General features: G+C 38.4%; 1 protein-coding gene across 1 annotated transcript; it reads left to right on the top strand.

The window, feature by feature from the left end:
* Positions 1-392: 392 nt before the first annotated feature.
* KLHL31 (kelch like family member 31) lies at positions 393-20,837 on the top strand. Its single transcript, XM_054569492.1, has 4 exons — positions 393-650; positions 13,086-14,288; positions 16,219-16,957; positions 17,954-20,837. Exons 2-3 carry the CDS (start codon positions 13,117-13,119, stop codon positions 16,949-16,951), a joined length of 1,905 nt encoding a protein of 634 aa, XP_054425467.1. The 5' UTR covers positions 393-650; positions 13,086-13,116; the 3' UTR covers positions 16,952-16,957; positions 17,954-20,837.

The following is a 20,837-nucleotide window of genomic DNA, read 5'->3' as shown; positions in this document are numbered from 1 at the left end:
TGAATCACTGGATAATCAAAGACTGGTGATGAACTAGTGCCATGTGTGAAGTACCATAGAAAGCCCTTGTCCTCCTAAACATGTGCTTTTCTATTTATAAACTCAGCCTTCTCAAAGGGCCTGAGGGACCAGGCTATTTACCTTTCTAGAGGCTAATTTTTATCCACAACCTTCCCTTCCTCTTACCAAGTACATGCACCCTAATCCCTGCTCCTAACAATTAAACACCCACCTAATTAATTTTCTTTCCTCACACCCAAGTTGACTGAGCAGGGATTAGACTTAAAAAACGAAAACCAAAACCAAAAACAACAACAACAACAACTGGGCAGGTCAAGAAACGCAACCCCTCTCCTCCAACCAGAGCTCCTCCTTCTGCCCCCGGGCGGCCTGGAATTGAAGGCCAAAGAGGAAGAGGAGGGCTCACTTGGCTGCTGGCTGCTGGGCCACAGCGCAGGCTCAGCTGCTTTAGTCAGTGGGACTGCAAAGGGTCACTCTAAAAATTGCTGCTGGACTTGTCAGGTGGCTGCTGGTGGCTCCCCACCGGCTTTTCCTTCTCCCTTTCTCCCTCTCCACAGATTGCTTCCCAAGAGGAGTCTGCTGCTGACACTTCATCACCACAAGTCGGGGACGCCACTCAACACAGGAGGGTAAGGAGCTGGGGCCACACTCTCCAATCCCTGTCTTCTAGATCCTGGTGTGTGTATGGCCCTGGGGGTGGGAGCGGGTGGCTTGTGTTTGCAGAGGCATTTCGCTGAAGGCGTCCACCACTGGGTCGGACTGCTCCTGCTCCTGATCTGAATTTGGGAGCTAGAAACCATTTTCTTGAAATCAAAAGAAGGTGATACATTAGGTGAATGTTATACAGAGTCATATAGATTCACAAGAGGATGCTTTAAAAAAGTAGAATTACTTGTAATTTCTAGCAATAATTTTAAGTCTCTAAAGTTTAATGTACACTTTTCTTCCTCTATTTTGTAGTAGAGAGAGGGGAATTTCTTCTCTATTTTTATCAGGAGCCATATAAACATTTGGTCCCCAATAACTTTAGATAAGATGTAATCAAGTTTAATGAAATCGGTAGCAAAAATAAAAATCAGAGAACTCCTCAAATTCTGAGAAATACAACCTATTGGCAAAACAGAAAATTCCCCTTTGTAATTTACAAACCATAAAACAAATGTTTATTCTAAATGTGCACATATGTTTACAGAGCCATACATTTTATATTAGAAATCATGTTGGAAATGAAACAGTAAATTGGACCCCCCCCCACCCCGCACCCGACATTGGACTTAACTTAAAATGGCAAGCAGCAGAGCGGACTGTTTCTATTCTGGGAGTCAGAGCTGATGAGCCCCAACAGATGCAGCACTCGGAATGTGGTAGGGACAGGGAGCGCGCGCAGCTGATTTGCCCCTTTGGCAGGAAGACATTCTGGGATCCCAGCTCATTATGGCATGAGAGTGACAGTGACACTTTAGCACACATGGCTTTTCAGCTCGCCCTGTGTAGTCTCTCCCGGGAGGTAAGGGTGGACGGCAGCAGGAAGAAGAATATTCTTAAATATAAAGTGACAATTCTTTTCTATAATCAGTCCTAGGAGCTTTTCATCTGAGATCTGCTTCAGGCCAGGAGGAACTTGATTTAAGCGTGATGCTTTCACATGGACTTGCCCACTCATAGAAGAGGGTAGAATTATGTTACCATTTCAGTCCAATGGTTCTGGATCTGTTCTGGGTTATGGACATTTCTGAGAGCCTCATGAAAACTCTGGGTCCACTCTACAAAAAAATGCACACAAACACAAATGCACGACATGTTTCCTAGTATTCCAGAAAATGTCATGGAAATCATGGACTCACCAACCCAGAAGGAGTTCGCTGGATAAAATACAGGACACCCAGCTACATTTGAATTTCAGATAAATCACAAACCAGTCTTTAGTGTAAATATGTCCCAAATATTTATGGGATATACATATATCTGAAATTCAAATTTAACTGGACACCTTGTCCTTTTATTTGCTAAATCTGGCAACCCAGACCCAGGAGCATGACTTCCCTCTCTCAGATGGCTTACCCATGTCTGGTCATGAGTTGATTCCTGGGTTCTAAAAGGCCACATTGAGGGGAAAAGTGTTACAGGACCAGATTTTGACAATTCTGATAGAAAATGCCAGCTCTTTGTTCTTAACTCTCTATAAAATTTTATGCTAAAAGGTACACATCTCCTCGTTTGACAAGTGATAATCCTAAAAAAAAATTGGATGTTTTGCTGCAGGTCCATCAGCTTGTTAGAGCCAAATGAACACTAAACCCAATTTTCAGTTCTATGACAGCCAAAGAGACATTAGTCTTAAAAACTAGATTTCCAATCCTCCTTCCCACCGCCCACCCCCAAGCCCGCTAACTTGACCTCCCAACCTTAACACACACAACAGACTAGGAAAGAGAGAGAGTTATTTTAGTAAAATTTTCAACTAAACCAAAACCAAAGATTCTAGCACTGGGTCCTTGCATCCTATATCCAGGGATGGAAAATAGAAGTTAACTTGATGTACAGAGTCTGTATACTTTATTGATAAAAGTCAGGCACAGGCCTCTGCCTCAATTGAGTCATAAGAAATTGATAATATTTGTCTTTAAACAAAAATTGATAATTCCATATCCAGCCTAATACTTACAAGGAAGTATTTGATTCTTTGATCAACAAATTCATGCAAGACGTCCTTGAACCTGTTTCTATTTTTGGCTTACCAACCTATTAGGGTTTCCTATCTTTACCACCCCTAAGAGGATAAAGAAATCCACAGACTCTGTTTATCCCCAGATAAATTTATCTTACATTTAAATGGTCGAGTCTTTTCTTTCAGTGTTTGGAGATATAAAGAACCATTTCATATTCTCTATATCCAAATTTTGAATTCATAAATCTCAGTCCTACCTCACTCAATCTCTATCTTCTCATATTGGAAAGAGCTGACTTTTTAAACTGATACAAATTTTAGCCTACCCTGGATTTAAAGGAGCCCATATAGGGGGTCAGGGTTCAATCTGGGTTTGATTGTGACCTTGCATGACCTTGGTTAAGTTTTTAAAACTCCCTTTGAACCTTAATTTCTTCATTTGTACAATGAACTTAATATAACCTATATTTTAGGATTTCAATGATGCTTAAATTTTTTTTGAAAAGCATGTAAAATACTTACCCAGGGCTTACCACACAGTAAGCCCCCAATGAATAAATGCTAGCTATATAATTATTGTTTTAGGTAGAAATTTATATTTGATACATAATATAGATTCATGCTTGGGGATTTATATTTAAGAGTTATTTATTAAATTTATTATATACTTAAATTTGGAAAATACAAAATGTGATGAAAAATGTGATGGTTCCCATAACTGCTGAGCTGTTTATCAGGTGTTGAATACATAACACTGTCGTCATGGAAATGACACAAGAGCCAAGATCTGCAGTGGGCAGTCAGAGGAGAGCATGGAATTGCATCTCTGTTACCTTCTGCCCAGTTTCTAATGGAGGAGACCCAAGAAGCTGCTTTGGGTGATGGTGGATGGAGCAGAGATGGGAGGAGGCTGTGGTGTCCAATACCAGAGAAGGAGAATTCTCTGAGTGACCTCCACAGAATGAAGGGATAGCTCTGGTAGCATAGGGAGCCTTCTACCAGCCACTGCACCCTGTGTAAAGTCTCTTCTTTCACCCAAAAAAGGGAAGGGATGTGACGGAACTGGAAATGCCTCCAAATGGCCGCTTATCCCATTACGCAACCTCAGCGGCTGTGGCTAAGTCTGCTCTTACCACCATGCCCTACTATGGTAGGGGCTGTGTGAACAGTGCAAGCCACCAGTAGTCTGGGGTGGAGCAGGGGAAAGGAGGGCTCTACATAGATCTTCTCTTTGACCCCAAGGGACAACTCAGTAGAGCTCTCTGGTTTGGGAAGGAAAATCAAGCTTTTTGTGCTTTAGGAAAAAAACAGAGAAACCGTCTTAAAACTCTCCCACCCACGGGCAACTCAGCAAGACTGTGCTCCTCATTATCCACACCGACCGTTAAGTCCAGTCACAGCCAGCCCTTGCTGTATGGTAACCATGGTGCTTGCTCCCACTACCAGGCCTGGACACAAGGCACTGACTTGTTAAAAATAAATAATCAATAAATCAATCAAGCAAGCAAGCAAGCTTTTTGAAACACAACAATGATAATCAAAACGCTCAACTTTGTGGTAATACATAATTGAATCAATAAGAATGGAATGTTTTCAAAGTTTATTACTCAACATCTAAGCTATACTCTCTATATAAACATATGTATGCAACTTATTTTTGTAACCTTTTCCTTGCAGCGACGTTTTGGCTGTCATTGTGACCATCATAAATGATCACTAATAATATGACCCATGGGTGCATTGTGAATGTTTGTATAATTGTAGGAAAAACAGTGAGAGTTCCTGTACAAATTGCTTTTGACTACATGTTCCTGTATAACCTAATGAATAATACATTTTTGTAAATACTCAGTTTTTTCCTAACTGCTCTCTATTAGCCAATACAATCAGCCTCAAAGCCCAGTGCCATGACCAAATGAATAAGTAGAAGTTAATTACATTGTTCTCATTACCTTTAACATATCTACTCCTAGGCTGCCCTTTTATAAGTTCTTCCTTAAGGTTGCCCTTGTTCTTCATTTAAATGTGATTGTGGGAAAATGCTGGTTGATCAAGTGATGTGGTGAACATTAAGTGTGCATGCATGCATGCATGCGCATATGTGTACTGAGCGTGACGTGTCTTGTGTCTGTACTCTCCAGAAAGATCCCAGTGTGAGAGGGTGTTGAAGGCTTCCCTGTGTGCTAGTAAGAACAGAGCCTCTTGGGTTTTGACCCCCCATAATAAAAAAGCTAGTCTTCTCTGCACTAAGGCCCAGAGCACACAATATAGTTGCCCTTACCATTCTCTGGCTGGATTGCAGTCCTTCTTCAATTGAGAAAAGCAGTGGCTGGAGCTCCAAGCAGGGCTGGTGGAAATGGAAGAACAGAGCCAGCGGTAAAGCATTAATCAGGCTATCGGAGCCAGTGAACATCTTTGTAGCATAAAGGACGTCAGAGCTTTGCACAGCTTCATAGAATTGGCCCCAATCCTCAGACTCCTCTGAGGGGTCTGCAGTGACCTTATTGGAGAAACATGGCACAGACTGAGAACGCCTGGGCAGGTGGATGGATGGCTCCATCATCAAGGTGCAAGCCTAGAACTAGAATGTCATGGAAGCTCTAGTAAAGAAAGATAATTTATGAACTTATCTGGGAAAATACAGCACCAGGAAAGGAAGCTGTCCACAGGCCATAATTTCAATAGTCTCTCTCTTTTTTTTCCTATTTACAATAAATTTATTTTACTAAGTGTTTGGGATTATAGCTCACTTTTACTTACGATGATTAATTAAAAATTCATCCAGAATCTGGAGATGGTTAGGTTAGAACCTCACATCCTACTCACTCTTTTTATTTTTCATTTTTATTTTTATGATGATAGAGTAAGGTTTTTTCATTGTTTAATTGAATTTATAGGGGTTACATTGGTCAATACAATTCTATAGGTTTCAGGTGTATAATTCTGTAACGCGGCATCTGGATATTCCACTGAGGATCCACAGTCCCAAGTCTAACCGCCTTCTGTGACCATGGTCTCCTGCCCACCTCTCTCCCCCGAGACCTGCCCTACTGAGCGTTAAAGAAGCAAGGTACTTCTACAAAGTGATTTTGAGGGCTCTAAAAGCCCTCTCGCACTTTTAATTAATAGATATTAAAGTACTGCTAAAATATTACTTAAAAATATTGGTAAAATTAAATAAATATTTAAGAATAATATATATACACACAGGTGTGGGCTAAAGTAGGCTTACCATTGTATGTGAAATTATTATTCTTGTATTATTTATTAATTATTGTATTTTTCCTATATGAACTGTAAACCTACTTTTGCCCATCTATGTGTGTGTGTGTGTTCACAGTAGCTGTTCTTAGCAATTTGTATGTGAGTCATAGGAAGACACTGATAAAAAATAAAAAGAAAGAAAAATCACCAAAAAACATGGATATCTGGGAGAGAGAGTAAATATTCCCATTAACTAATGAGCTTGGATTATTTGTCAGACTAGCTAATGTACTATCCAGCAGGGCCCTGGAGAATTCAGATAGAGAGGGTCATGAGAGTTTTCACGGGAATGCCAAGGTCGGCATGAAGGCCAGACAATGGAGGGAAGAGAAGGTGACAACAGGAAATAAAAGGAGGGCCATGGAAGAACTTTTACTGATTTCACTCAGGTTACCCTCTTCCTTCCAAGATATTTCTGAATCCTTCTCCATTACATACTGACATATCAAGTTCAATGCTTCCTGGCATCCAGCAAATAGCCCCTATGTACTGGGCTAATATTGCTTGCCCAATTGTCTTCCTCATGACTTCAACCATCTTAGTCAGCATGTATTATGCTGAGTCATGCCTTCCTGCTTCTGTATGAGGTATTTCCTCTTCTTTTAATGGCCTTCTGCCTCCTGTACCTATTCCTCTTAAAAACGCTTTGGTACCATTACCCACAAGATTCTTGTTATCTGCAAACCTTCCCACCCTAACACCACCCCCATCAAAATAATACCTTTAATTTGAATGAAGTCCAGGCTCATATATTCAGCCTTCCATGTAATCTGTTGTTTTGCTTATAAGTATACCCTATAACCAAATATTCTAGGTTTTCCAAACTTCCAGGATTACTCTTGTCATTTATATCAAAATAAAAATAATCTGTCTCTCATCTTATGTAATTGTACACACTCCATTTTCCTCCCTGGTATTTTTTAAAAATCCCTTAGAAATGTTTGCATGTTCCAGAAATCTCCCCTGGTTGCTGTTTGCCAGTTCTCACCCTGGGTCACTCTGCATGCTTGTCCCGTATCACCTCCTGCTGTTACGATTGCCTGTCTATGATGTGGTAGTTTTCTCTGATTTACTTCACCGCAAAGTTCCAATAGGTTACTTACTTCATTCCCAAAGTAACAACTAATAAGCATTGTTGATTTTAATGAAAATGATTCAAGTTTGTGTTTTTTAATACTTACCCGAGGATATGTTTACTGATTCTAGACAGAGAGGAAGGTGTGGAGATGGGGGTGGAGGAAAGACAGACAGACAGATAGGTAGATAGACAGAACCATTGATGTGAGAAACATCAATCAGTTGCATCTCATACACACCCAGTCCAGGGATTGAATCTGCAACCTAGGTATGTGCCCTGACTGGGGATGGATCTCCTGCAACCTTTTTGGTTGGGATGACACTCCAACCAACTGAGCTGCCCAGCCAGGGCTCAAGTTCTTTTTGAACACCCACTTTTTGCCCGATACTGTCCCAAACACTGCATGGATCTCCTCACTGAGCTTTCATTGTCAACCTTGTAGTCAGGCACTATTATTATCTTTCTTCTTTAATTATATTTTATTGATTATGCTATTACAGTCGTCCCAATTTTTCCCCCATTGCCCCCTCCACCCAGCACCTCCCACTCCCTCAAGCAATCCCTCCAGCATTGTTCATGTCCATGGGTCATGCATATATGTTCTTTGGTTACTCCATTTCCTATACTGTCCTTTACATCCCCCTGGCTATTCTATAACTACCTATTTGTACCTCTTAATTCCCTCACCTCTTCACCCACTCCCCCACACCCCACTCCCATCTAGCAACCATCAAAACCCTCTCTGTGTCCCTGATTCTGTCCCTGTTCTTCTTGTTTACTTAGTTTGTTTTTCAGATTCAATTGTTGATAGATAGGTATTTATTGCCATTTTATTGTTCATAGTTTGTTCTTTTTTTCCTTAATAAGTCCCTTTAGCACTTCATATAAGAATGATTTGGTGATGATGAACTCCTTTAGTTTTTTCTTGTCTGGGAAGCTCTTTATCTGCCCTTTGATTCTAAATGATATCTTTGCTGGGTTGAGCAATCTTGGGCATAGGTCTCTGCTTTTCATGACTTTGAATATTTCTTGCCAGTCCCTTCTTGCCTACAAAAAGTTTCATTTGAGAAATCAGCTGATTTGTAGGTAATTTTCTGCTTTTCTCTTGCTGCTTTTAAAAGTCATTCTTTATCTTTAACCTTTGGCATTTTAATGATGATGTGTCTTAGAGTAGGCCTCTCTGCATCCATCTTGTTTGGGACTCTCTGTACTTCTTGGATTTGTATGTCTATTTCCCTTACCAAATTAGGGAAATTTTCTTTCATTATTTTTTCAAATAGGTTTCCGATTTCTTGCTCTATCTCTTCTCCTTCTGGTACCTCTACAAATATTGGACTGCTCAAAGTTTCCCCAAAGGCTGCTTAGACTATCATCATTTTTTTTATTCTTTTTTTCTTCTTGTTGTTCTGATTGGTTGTTTTTTTGCTTCCTTATGTTCCAATTCATTGATTTCATTCTCGGCTTCATCACCTCTACTGTCGTTTCCCTGTAAATTGTTCTTTATTTCAATTTGTGTATCCTTGGTTTCTGATGGGATCTTTTTTATGCTTTTGAAGTCCTCACTAACGTCCTTGAGCATCCTTATAACCAATGTTTTGAGTTCTGCATCTGATAGATTGCTTATCTCCATTTTGTTTAGTTCTTTATCTTAGAAGTGCATTACTTATTTGCCTATATTGGTGATTTTCCTAGATAGTTTATTATTAATTTCTAATTTAATTACTTATGATAAGAGAACATACTCTGTATGACTTAAATCTTTTAAATTTATGAAGACATGTTTTGAGGCCCAGCACAGAATCTGTCTTGGAGAGTGTACTACATAGACTTGGGAAGAATTTGTATTGTGTAGTTGTTGTATGCAATGTTTTAGAAATATCAATTAAGTTAGGGTAATTAATAATGTTGTTGAGATAATCTATATTTTTACTGATTTTTTTCTAGTATTCTTTCAGTTGCTTAGAGACTTATTAACGTTTTCAAATATAACTGCGGAATTGACTATTTCTCCCTTCACATATTTTGAAGCTCTGTTATTTGCATATATATGTATATACATTAGGATTGTTATAGCCTCGTGATTTGACTTTTTATTATTGTAAAATTCTCTCTTTATCATAAGTAATTATTTTTTTCTTGAATGTATTTTATCTGATATTAATATAGCCACTCCACTTTTATTATCTCTCCTATTGCTGTGGTAAATCTTTTTCTACCCATGTATTTTTTTACCTATCTGTGTCTTTATATTTATAGTGAGTCTCTTGTTGATAGCATGTATTTTTGGGTCTTGCTTTTCTTATCTATTCTGACAATCTGTGCCTTTTAATTAGACTGTTTCATCTATTAACATGTAATATAATTATTAATATAATTGGATTTAGGTTTAGCATTAAATTATTTTTGTTTTCTCTAATCTTTATTCTTCTTTTATAACTTTCCCATCCTCTTTTGAATTCCATCTAAATCTATCTATTGGTTTTTCAGATATACTTTGTATTTTCTAAGTGATTGTTCTAGAGCTTTTTTATCCAGCATCATGCTTGTGAGTCACCCGTGGGTATTAAAAACTTGAAATGTGGCTGGTCCCTTTGTCTCCTTTGCCCCAGTGTATCGCTGTGTTGTTGAGGCTATATTCTCTCTCCCCTCCAGAAACCTCCATTTTCACCAGAAGAAAGAAATAAACAACGTTAAAATCAAAATAATATCAGAGGAATTACACCTTATACCTAGGACAACTGTGTTTCAGTATAGTATCAGTTGTTAAAATACTGAAATTCTTCTGTAAAGAGTTTGTAAATAGCCATATGGCAACTTGCCTGATCCCCTAACCCCAGATACCTTGTACCCCTCCAGCTCTCTCTTAGGACCCCCTCAATATAATCCAGAAACTAAAGACTTACACAAGGTACTCTCTGGAACCCAGCTCCAGGTCTGTGAATCCATACTAGTTAGTTGGTGCCCTCTTTTACCAATTATTGAAATATCCAATCCATATGCTACCATTGAAATAATCTATTAATGATAAACAGAGTATCAAACATTTCAGTCTGAAGCACTGAGGTTATTCTGCAGGTTCCAGATTTTTTCCAAAACAATGAGTAGTTATCAACCCTCTATCTACATGAATAAAAATTGGATAAAGGGATTCTTCCAGAAAAACAGACAAGACTTCCCCAAAGATACATTTCTGCTTCTACTGTAGAGGGTAGAAACTGCTGTTTGAAAAAAAAATTACTCTGCTGCGCTGACCTAGTTTTTTGTTGTCATTTTGTACTTGCCATTTTTGTCTCTTTAACGTGAATTACTCCATCAGCCCCAGCACAGTGCTGGCAACACAGCAGTGGGTGTTTGATAAGTGCTTGCTGAACAAAATTTTAAAATTTTTCTCCAGAGGGCTCCAACATGAGGGCACTCACTGCATGAGTCCAATATACTTGGAGACTAAAATGATAGTGGGTTAGTATCTATTTTACAAGGTAAAGATGAGTTTGGCACTGCTTGCAAGAAAGAATGAGGAAGCACAAATGCCCTCTAGTCTTACAGATAAATATAAAGGTGAATTTGACAATTAGAGCTTAATGGTGAAGACAAAAGCCCTGGCAAAGTGATGGGCCTCCTCTGCTTCCCACCCACTCACTACTCCTCTTCCACATGGAAAGGAACAGGAACCGACACAATAGAGAAGTCATGGAATTTTTTAGATTGAAGTTTTAACCCTCAGGATGAACTCGACAGTGAGACTTACAACACACACACACGCACACACACACACACACACACACCCCCAAGAAGCTATAAAACACCTAAATACCTAAATGTCCAGGAATAGAGAATAATTGAGTAAGTTTTATATATTCTTACTATGGGAGACTATAGCTATTAGAGGGAATAGGGTAAATTTGTGTATGTCCTGATATAAAAGGCGTACGCGAGTTACTGCTAGGTGAAAAAAGCCAACTGCTGAATAGTTGTAAACTTGTTCTGATATAAGTTCTCTTACAGTGCTGTGCTGGAGCTCACTTGCTCTGCCTCTCAAGAACCAATTGTTACGTTTTCAGGAACTGGGCAAGCGGGTTATTAAACAGTGAGATAGCTTAGAACCGGCCATCATGAGTGTATTTGCACCAAAGAAATCAACACCTTACAAATAAGGGCTTTTCCCCCCTGGAGAGTTGGTTTACCAGCACACCACTGCTCAAAAATATGCAAATAGAAGTTTGTATAAGTATACAGAATTACCTGGAATGGCATATAACAAAGCTATGAATTTTTTTCCAAGATTTTATTTATTTTTAGAGTGAGGGGATGGGAAAGAGAAAGGGAGAGAAACATCAATGTATGGTTGCCTCTCGCACACCCCCAGCTGGGGACCTGGCCTGCAACCCAGGCATGTGCCCTGACTGGGAATCGAAACAGCCATCCTTTGGTTTGCTGGCCAGCACTCAGTCCACTGAGCCATACAAGCCAGGGCCAAAACCGTGAATTATTAATTGCACATCCTGATTTTGTAATCTAAAGAAAAGCAAAGCCACACCAATAATCTCACAAGAAAAGTGAATGCTACCATGATGTAAATTAAATGCGTTTAAAAGTCCAAGCACAGAATCTTCTGATGATTATGCTCATTTTTTTGCAAAAAGGCTAAAGTAATCTAATCTATTTGGTGAACTTATTATTTCAAGTCTATGTTTAATACTAAAGCTGTCAGAGCTACATTATGGTGCCAAACCCATACTTCATACAAGTTTAACAACTGGTTCAAAAATATTTGTAACATTGATAATGGGAAAATGTTTACTATTCTTAATATGTGATGATCCAAACAAATACATCTCTATGTGGATATATCTCTATAAAGCACATTCCTAAATTTAGAATTTTGCTGTCAAAACATAAATATAGTTTTTATTTCTGATAGACTGCCAAATTATCATTCAAAAGACAGTATTAATTAATTCCCATCAACAATGTATAGAGGCCACCATACCAATACTTGATATTGTGAATATTTTAAAATATTTTAACCATCAAACAAACAAAATTTAACCACAAAAAATAAAAAGGATTTCTGGATTTCAGTTACCAGTTTCCTGATAATTATTAGTTTACTTTTAAAAAATATTCATTAACTATTTGTGTTTTACTTTCTTTAAGTGACCTAGTTACCTAATCATAATCTTTGTCCATTTCTTAACTGGATTACCTTTTTCTCATTGACTTGGAGTTCTTTAAATATTGCATCAATTGACTTTTTATCTGACAAAAATGTTACCAGTGTTTGTTTTTACAATCTGTTTCTTGTCTTTTAAACAGCTGGTGTTGTTTTGTAGAAGTTTTTATTTTTTTCTATATTCATATATTTCAGTCTTTTCCTTTATGGCTTCTGAATTTTGTATTATACTTAAAGGGGCCTTTCTCACTCTAAAATGAAGAAAAAGAAAAGCAACTTTGCCCTAGTTCTTGAGTAAATTTTCTGTGTGTGAGGGAGAGAGAGATTTAGATATATAATTCATCTGGATATTATCTTAGTGAACATGTAGAGTAGAAATCAATTGAACTAATACATTATAAGCCCTTACCCATTGATTTTTAAATGCCATATTTATTTATTTGTACACACACACACACACACACATACATACACACATTACATTTTACATGGATTCCTGAATTTATATTATTGAGGAAAACTTCAGAATAGTTATAACATTTTTTCATGAGAGTAAACAAAGCCCTTCAAATGATGTTTAACTACTATTCTATAAACTGTTCATTTGGTCATTTCTGTGGTAAAAAATTACTTGGCAATACAGCTACCGAGTGGTCTCATTTGATAATATACATCTTCCTAGAATTGTCTTCAATGCTTGATGCTGAAGTAAACTGTGAATAAAATGTGTGTCTAGCGTAATGTAAATTTTTAAATCTCTTTTTGAGGATTAATCTACATTATGCCATTAAAAATGTATAAAAAAGAAGTGCTTCTCAATGTAGCAATTCAAAAATCAAACAACAATTAAAATGATACCATGCCTGTTTTTCTTTTTCTAGCAAGCTCTTGCCTGTGACCGTGTTTGCCAACATGGCCCCCAAAAAGAAGACTGTCAGAAAGAACAAAGGAGAGATCAATGAGATGACCATAATTGTAGAAGATAGCCCCCTAAACAAACTAAATGCTTTGAATGGGATCCTAGAGGGAGGCAATGGCCTTAGCTGCGTTTCTTCTGAATTAACAGATGCCTCTTATGGCCTCAACCTCTTGGAAGGTTTAAGTAAAATGCGGCAAGAAAGCTTCCTTTGCGACTTAGTCATTGGTACCAAAACCAAATCCTTTGATGTTCACAAGTCAGTAATGGCTTCATGCAGTGAGTACTTCTACAACATCTTAAAAAAAGACCCATCTACTCAAAGGGTGGATCTCAATGATATCTCACCGCTGGGCCTGGCCACTGCCATTGCATATGCCTACACTGGAAAGCTGACTCTCTCCTTGTATACAATAGGAAGTATTATTTCTGCTGCTGTTTATCTTCAGATCCATACACTTGTAAAGATGTGCAGTGATTTTTTGATACGAGAGATGAATGTTGAGAATTGCATGTACATTGCTAACATTGCCGAAACGTACTCTCTGAAAAATGCAAAAGCAGCGACCCAAAGATTTATCCGGGATAACTTCCTTGAATTTGCAGAGTCAGATCAATTTATGAAACTTACATTTGAGCAAATTAATGAACTTCTTATAGATGATGACTTACAGTTGCCTTCTGAAATAGTAGCATTCCAGATTGCTATGAAATGGTTAGAATTTGACCAAAAGAGAATGAAATATGCTGCAGATCTTTTGAGCAATATTCGCTTTGGTACTATCTCTGCACAAGACCTGGTCAATTATGTTCAGTCTGTACCAAGAATGATGCAAGATGCTGATTGTCACAAACTTCTTGTGGATGCTATGAACTACCACTTACTTCCGTATCATCAAAACACACTGCAGTCTAGACGCACTAAAATCCGCGGGGGCAGTCGAGTCCTTGTCACTGTTGGGGGACGACCAGGCCTTACTGAGAAGTCCCTTAGTAGAGACATCTTGTATAGAGATCCTGAAAACGGATGGAGCAAGCTTACAGAAATGCCAGCCAAGAGTTTTAATCAGTGTGTAGCTGTGATGGATGGATTTCTTTATGTGGCTGGTGGTGAAGACCAGAATGATGCAAGAAATCAAGCCAAGCATGCAGTCAGCAATTTCTGCAGGTACTTGATCCTCTATTGGAAATGGTTCAATATTATGAGAAAATTGCCCTGACATAGAAGTAAATTAGTCATGCCTATTAGCTTAGTTCATTAGCTCAGTAAATTAATAATATTAATAATAATATATACAGGGTCCAGCAGAAGTAACGCCTGCTTGAATATGGTTGGTAGAGTAATAATATGGGTGTAATAATTTGTAGTTTTAATTTGAACATTTCACCTAAAATGTCATGTGGTGTGCTTGAGTGTGACATTGTGATGGTACAGAATTGCATGCTTATAATTTTGTAAAAGATTTTGTAATAAAAAGGGGCGTTATTTGTGCCAGAACCTGTATAATAATGCCTATTCTATACACACACAACACTTCACCTTATAAAAAGTATATTCATGTACTCATTTCTGATAAGCCTATGAAGTGAGCAAGGAAAACAGGATTATTCCGATTTTACATGTGAGAAATCTGATACCCAGAGAGGTTATACCACTAGTAAGTGGCAATTCACATTTTCTCATTTCTAGCTAGGTGCTCTTCACAGTATACTACTTTTTTGAAAGACACTGGGTACAAATTTAGTTTCTAACACTAAGTGGTAATAAAGATTAAAATAGTACAAAATATCTTTTAAGTGATTATTGATGACTGTCTATCTGCCAATAGGATGAGATCATTAAAAATGTGGCAGCTAATTAATTTTAAATATTTATTTGAAGAGTAAATACCAGGGAAAATGTCAATATTTCTGAAGTGTGAGGAAAAGTGTAAAAGACATAATCCTTCAGAAACTGGAATTCAAGTGCCATACTATTTTTGTATATTTATTATAAAAAATTAAATTTCCTTATACATGGAATGTTCAGAAAGTCATGCTTACAGAGTGAAACATAACTAATGAGCAAGATCTGAAAATGTATACAGTATATGATAAAAATATTCTTAATTTCATTGTGTGTTATTTAAATGAATTCAATCAATTCATTGATTTTTAATAATCTATAACCTTAGTTAAGTTTTGACTTAGAGGTTAAATGGGACAAAGACAAATGAACATCAAAATGATGGAGTTCTCTGTTTATAATACCTAAGACTATGTAAACAGGAAAGCATATTTTACTATTACTGCTTATTTTCCTCCACTGATAATTCAAATATTAGTACTCAAAACACTGATTTTGCAGTGTTATTTCAATGCTTATGGTATAATTACTTACTGTAATATTGAACACTGACAAATATATCCCTAAGCTAACAAAAATTACCTGCTTAAAAGTACTAGAAAATAGAAAAGTATCAAAAGTTAAGGCTTTGTTGATGCTTTTGGACATGAGTCTCATTGATCTCATTCTAAACAGATGACTGAAGACTTGGTTGAGTAACTTAGCTTTACTGTTGCAATGGCCAGGGTAGGTGTATGAGTAAGACCAGGGTTATGAGATATTGAGAAATCCAATTAGCCAACTCCTATCCTTCTCACTGTCTCACTATCTATTAGGCAGTGAGAATGAGCTAGGGATATGTGGGACTGACTTTAACGTGGCTGTGTTCCCTTTTGTGATTGCCACAAATACCCCTCTTCTGCCCCTTTCCCCACACGCAATCTCATAGATCCTAATGGATGATGGATATTTGAATATGGAGGACAGGGAACTGGCAGACCTGTCTCTGTAGGGTCTTCTCTAAGTGACCCAGTAAAGGCAGTGAATTTATAAACAGGAGGGGAGTCACCAAGCAACGCCTGCCTTGCTTCTTCCCAAGTGTTACACTTTTTACTGGTTGAAAGAGAAACACCAAGCTCCAGGTAAGGAGCTGTGCTCTGTCCGTAGCCTCCTTGCGTGACAATGTCAAAATTCTCAAGGTAGGGTTTGTGGAGTAACATGGGTTCTCTGGCTGTCACCAACAAGGCTATCACACTTCCTCTGCCATTCCCAGGTACGATCCCCGTTTCAACACCTGGATACACCTGGCCAGCATGAACCAGAAGCGCACACACTTCAGCTTGAGTGTGTTCAACGGTCTCCTTTATGCCGTGGGCGGCCGCAATACAGAAGGCAGCCTTGCCTCACTGGAGTGCTACGTGCCCTCCACCAATCAGTGGCAGCCGAAGACACCCCTGGAGGTGGCGCGCTGCTGCCATGCCAGCGCGGTCACCGATGGCCAAGTGCTGGTGACCGGCGGCTACATCAGTAACGGGTACTCACGCTCAGTGTGTGCGTACGACCCAGCCAGAGACTCCTGGCAGGAGCTGCCGGGGCTGAGCACGCCTCGAGGCTGGCACTGCGCGGTCACGCTGGGCGACAGGGTATATGTGATGGGGGGCAGCCAGGTGGGGCCGCGCGGGGAGCGCATAGACGTGCTGACCGTGGAGTGCTACAGCCCCGCCACCCGCCAGTGGAGCTACGCTGCGCCGCTGCTGGTGGGCGTGAGCACCGCGGGTGTCTCGGTGCTGCACGGCCGCGCCTACCTGGTGGGCGGCTGGAACGAGGGCGAGAAGAAGTACAAGAAGTGCATCCAGTGCTTCAACCCGGAGCTCAACGAGTGGACCGAGGACGACGAGCTACCCGAGGCCACCGTGGGCGTGTCTTGCTGTACCCTCTCGATGCCCAACAGCGTGACCCGGGAATCCCGAGCCAGTTCGGTGTCCTCTGTGCCAGTCAGTATCTGAACCCAGGTAGATGCGGAGACGCGGGAAGAACAAATATTTATTTGTGGTTAACCTTTGAGTTTGCGCAAAGGAAAATATATAACATTTACTACAATAATTGCATTTTAAAATATATCGAGACATTCGTCTTGATGGTTTTAAATTCCTGGTATAGCATCATCTACCTCTTTTTTTTTTTTTTTTTTTTTGGTAAACAAAATTAAAGGCCATAGCCGACGAAGAAAAATAGAATTTATTCCAGCTGCCACTGGGTGGCAGACAGAAATCGTTGTAGGCTCTCTTCCATCATGGCATGTTTCGCAAATGCACAGCGGTTATACCCACATTTGAGATTCCCCCTATCCACTTTAGTACACATGACACTTAGGTAAGTGGTTTCACTTACAAAAGTGTTTTTTCTCTTTTTTTCTTTAGGAAGTTGAAAATATTCATTGATAGGTTTTATTTTTAAATGGAACTCTATATCTATAAAGACTTAAGATTTAATTCTAGATTTCAATGCAGTTTCTTTTCCTGTACATGACTGAGCAGTGGATTTTGAAAGGCATCCCATGACAACGTCCTAAAGCTTAAAACAAAGCCTGACCAGAGAGCAGTGGGGACCCCACCTGGGGGCTGTCGGAGTGAAGCCTTTGGTTTATCCCCAGCCCCTCTTCCTCCATGCCTCAAGGCCCAGTGTGTTTCCATCAGAAAAATCTGCTCTCAAAGGAGGAACTGATGTTAGTCAGTTTATAGTGTAAGTTTAAATCATTTTGTCATTTCTCCTAGGAGTATCTGTATTTTAATCCATGTTCCCTATTAAAGGAATTGCAAGTATCTTGGGAGGCTTACACTCACCCTAAAAAGCTACACCAAGATGATAAAAAGCAACCTTGACCCTAATGTAAGCCCCAGGAAGAACACCAAATAAAACTACATCCTTCAGGGTCATTCACTTAAAGCTTCTATAGCCTGAAGGTTACTCAGCCAATAAAATTAATTTGATTTCTCCCATTCTTATAGGGATGAAATGGAAGGAAACATTTGGAATTCTTGGATTTGGCCATAACAGGATGAATGGGTTCTCCTGCTGGCAAACACCACTGTCTCCCATCTCAAGCCATCCTCCTGAGTTCTGAGTTATCATCTAGTAGATTCACTTCACTTGGAAATATTAAAATAATATATACCCATTCTGGTACATATTTGTAACCTCATCTATTCCAAATTATCTTTGCAAATTAAAGTGTATCCACTTGATACCATTTTTTCTTATATGTTTGCCAAGTTTTGGAGCAAAGGAACAATTGTAGTAAATGATACATATTTTCCTTTCTTATATTTTATCACTTTATTTTTGGACTGTTTATTTGTTTTGGAGAGGAAGAGGCCTATCAATAATGGGTTATGTGGAATTGGATTTTGTAAAATAAAACAAACTATTTAAATAGTTAAACATGAGCTATTTGGGAAAAAAACTGGGTTTTCCTTAATCCCATCTTCTCCCACCTTTTGTAGATAGTTTGTTGCTAGAGTTACAATATTTATATTTAAACTATTTTATTCGAACTGTGAAAAGTGGTTCATATAGTACACTGTGTGGAACAATTTTATATCATTGCCCCTTATGATAATTCAGTCTCTGTGTATTTAATGGTAACACTCAGGTAAAGGCTAAAACACTAAGTACAAGACATTATTAATAAAAAAGAAAAACACTGGGCTGTTTCTTCACCCTACACAGAGCACGAGGAGCTTCCCCAAGTATAGGGCAGATCTATAGGCACCTGCTCCCTTAACTTCTTGTCCACCCAGGCTAGAAAATAACGCTGTGTGAGAAACTAGTTTATGGAGCAAGCTAAATCACTGAGCTCTTAAATTACCAATGTACAAATATAGGTAATCTTTTATCCTTGAAGCATCATTGGTAAAATAAACTTCATACTTAATAAATTATTTTGGCTACAACTTACAAAGCTTATGTGAGGATGACTGTAACATTTTTTAGTTTAATATAAATATATATTCTTATACAATTGAGAAGCCTATAGTATATTGTTAATTTTAAAAGAAAAAAAGGTGATTTATTACAGGTCATAAGTGGCAAATAGATGTAATTCTTTGATGCACAATAATAGCTGTGTCTCCCATTGAGATCCTACAAGTATTATAAAGTGGAGAACTTAAGGTTTAGAATTAAATAAAAATCAATCAACTGTGTCATTTTATCGCAGAAGAATGAAGAGAGATGCTGAACCTAGAGGATTTTTCATCTGTTGGATCTTGATAAGATAGCTTGTGTGAAAACTTGGCAGTGGCTTTCTGGAAATGAAACTGGAGACATGTTAGAGCTAGAAAAATCATTTCAAATGACTGTTCAATGTATTTTCTATGTTGTTTCTGAATACTCAGAAAATACACACCTGGGTTTCCCAGGTGCCTGGGTGTATGTCAGGTCTATCTTTTGCTCCAAAAATTATGTCAGTAAACAAAAGGCCAGCATTTCTGACATATCAAATTGGACTAAAAGGAGCATGGGACATAAGGGTTGATGCAAGTTTTATATCCTGGACCCTCCTGCACTAACTATTGAAGGATGTGAAAGTGTACAGATTCAAAATACTGTGTGTCACCTTTCATGTGTAAGTGAAATATACTCTTTCACCCAACTTCAAAAAGCAGTTGCTCCGAAAATCTTGACAGTTCTTCCCTGTTGTCCAACTGGAGATTACTTCATTTTTATTATGTTTTACGTTTACATTCAATTATACTCCCCAGTCTTAGGCTCTAACCCTGTACCTCCTTTCATTTTTCTCAAAGAAAAAGAATTCTTATTTTGTCATGCCAGCGCCCTGTGATTAAAGAAAGTTATTTACACCGATAAGTTGAGTGTATCAGAGAAAGAGCCTGCTACCCAGCTGCTGACATAACGAAACTCACGCTCCCTTTTTTCTGTATGGGCCAGAGACCTGACGTGATCGTCTCCAGGAAGCCAGACCTTAATGCAGTCTGTCCATTTTTAGTTAGGCTCTTGGTGCCGAGCTCTCATCCCTGATGCCCTAGTTGCTTTCAGTGGCATTGAGTGAGTTTTAGTTTTACCTCCTATGTTGTAAGAATGGTTATGAATAGAAAGTCAGCGATGGTACAGATCAATATAATTTTAAACAGTGATTTGATGGTGGCGGAGTGCTATGAGTGAGGATGTGTAATTGAGGTAATAAGGTAATGAGATTGTATGGAATGGCTCCATGATTTAAGGCAGAGAAGCAACTATAGTAAGTGTATTTTATAAACATGCGTGAAAGTAGGGGTTTTCCTGGAAATTTGTGCGAAAAGGTCAATTTCTTGCTGGTTATCCTGACCAAATGTCTTCAGAATTCATCCAAGTCGCTAGACAAAAGAAATTAAAATCACTTCATTTAATTAATTTTTACCCGAGTTTCAAAGAAATGAAGTTCTCTGATTTTCCCTGAATTCTTCTCCAAATAAATGCTCTCTGAATGAGTTAGCTCTCCATCCCAGCCGTGGATGACTGTGTTCTCTAGCACAACTCAGCACTAAGAGGAATTATTTTTCAGTATCTCTTTTCATGCCAATAAAAACTATAGCATAGTTTTCAAAACACTCCTCCATGATAATTATGAGGACTCAAGATTTTAAATTTTAAATATGAAAAATTTACCCTCCAGTACATTCAGAGGGTAAAGGTCATTTAAATTTCCCTCTCAGGGAATTTGAAATAGAATATTTGTCTTAGACACTCCTAAAAAAATGTATTTATTCAGCAAATTTTGGGAAAATTTTTTTTTGTTTGCTTAAAACATTCTGGTACTATCTAAGGAACAACAAATTGAAATGTATGTAGTGTTTATAACCTCATCACTATCAATAAAGCTGCATTCAAAAA

This window comes from Pteronotus mesoamericanus, unplaced genomic scaffold (assembly GCF_021234165.1).
Source record: "Pteronotus mesoamericanus isolate MK-2021 breed Mesoamerican mustached bat unplaced genomic scaffold, CSHL_Meso_final contig_20, whole genome shotgun sequence".
In the NCBI taxonomy this organism is placed as follows: domain Eukaryota; kingdom Metazoa; phylum Chordata; class Mammalia; order Chiroptera; family Mormoopidae; genus Pteronotus; species Pteronotus mesoamericanus.
The sequence above is the reverse complement of the archived record's forward strand: the minus strand, read 5'-3'. Positions and strand labels throughout refer to the sequence as shown.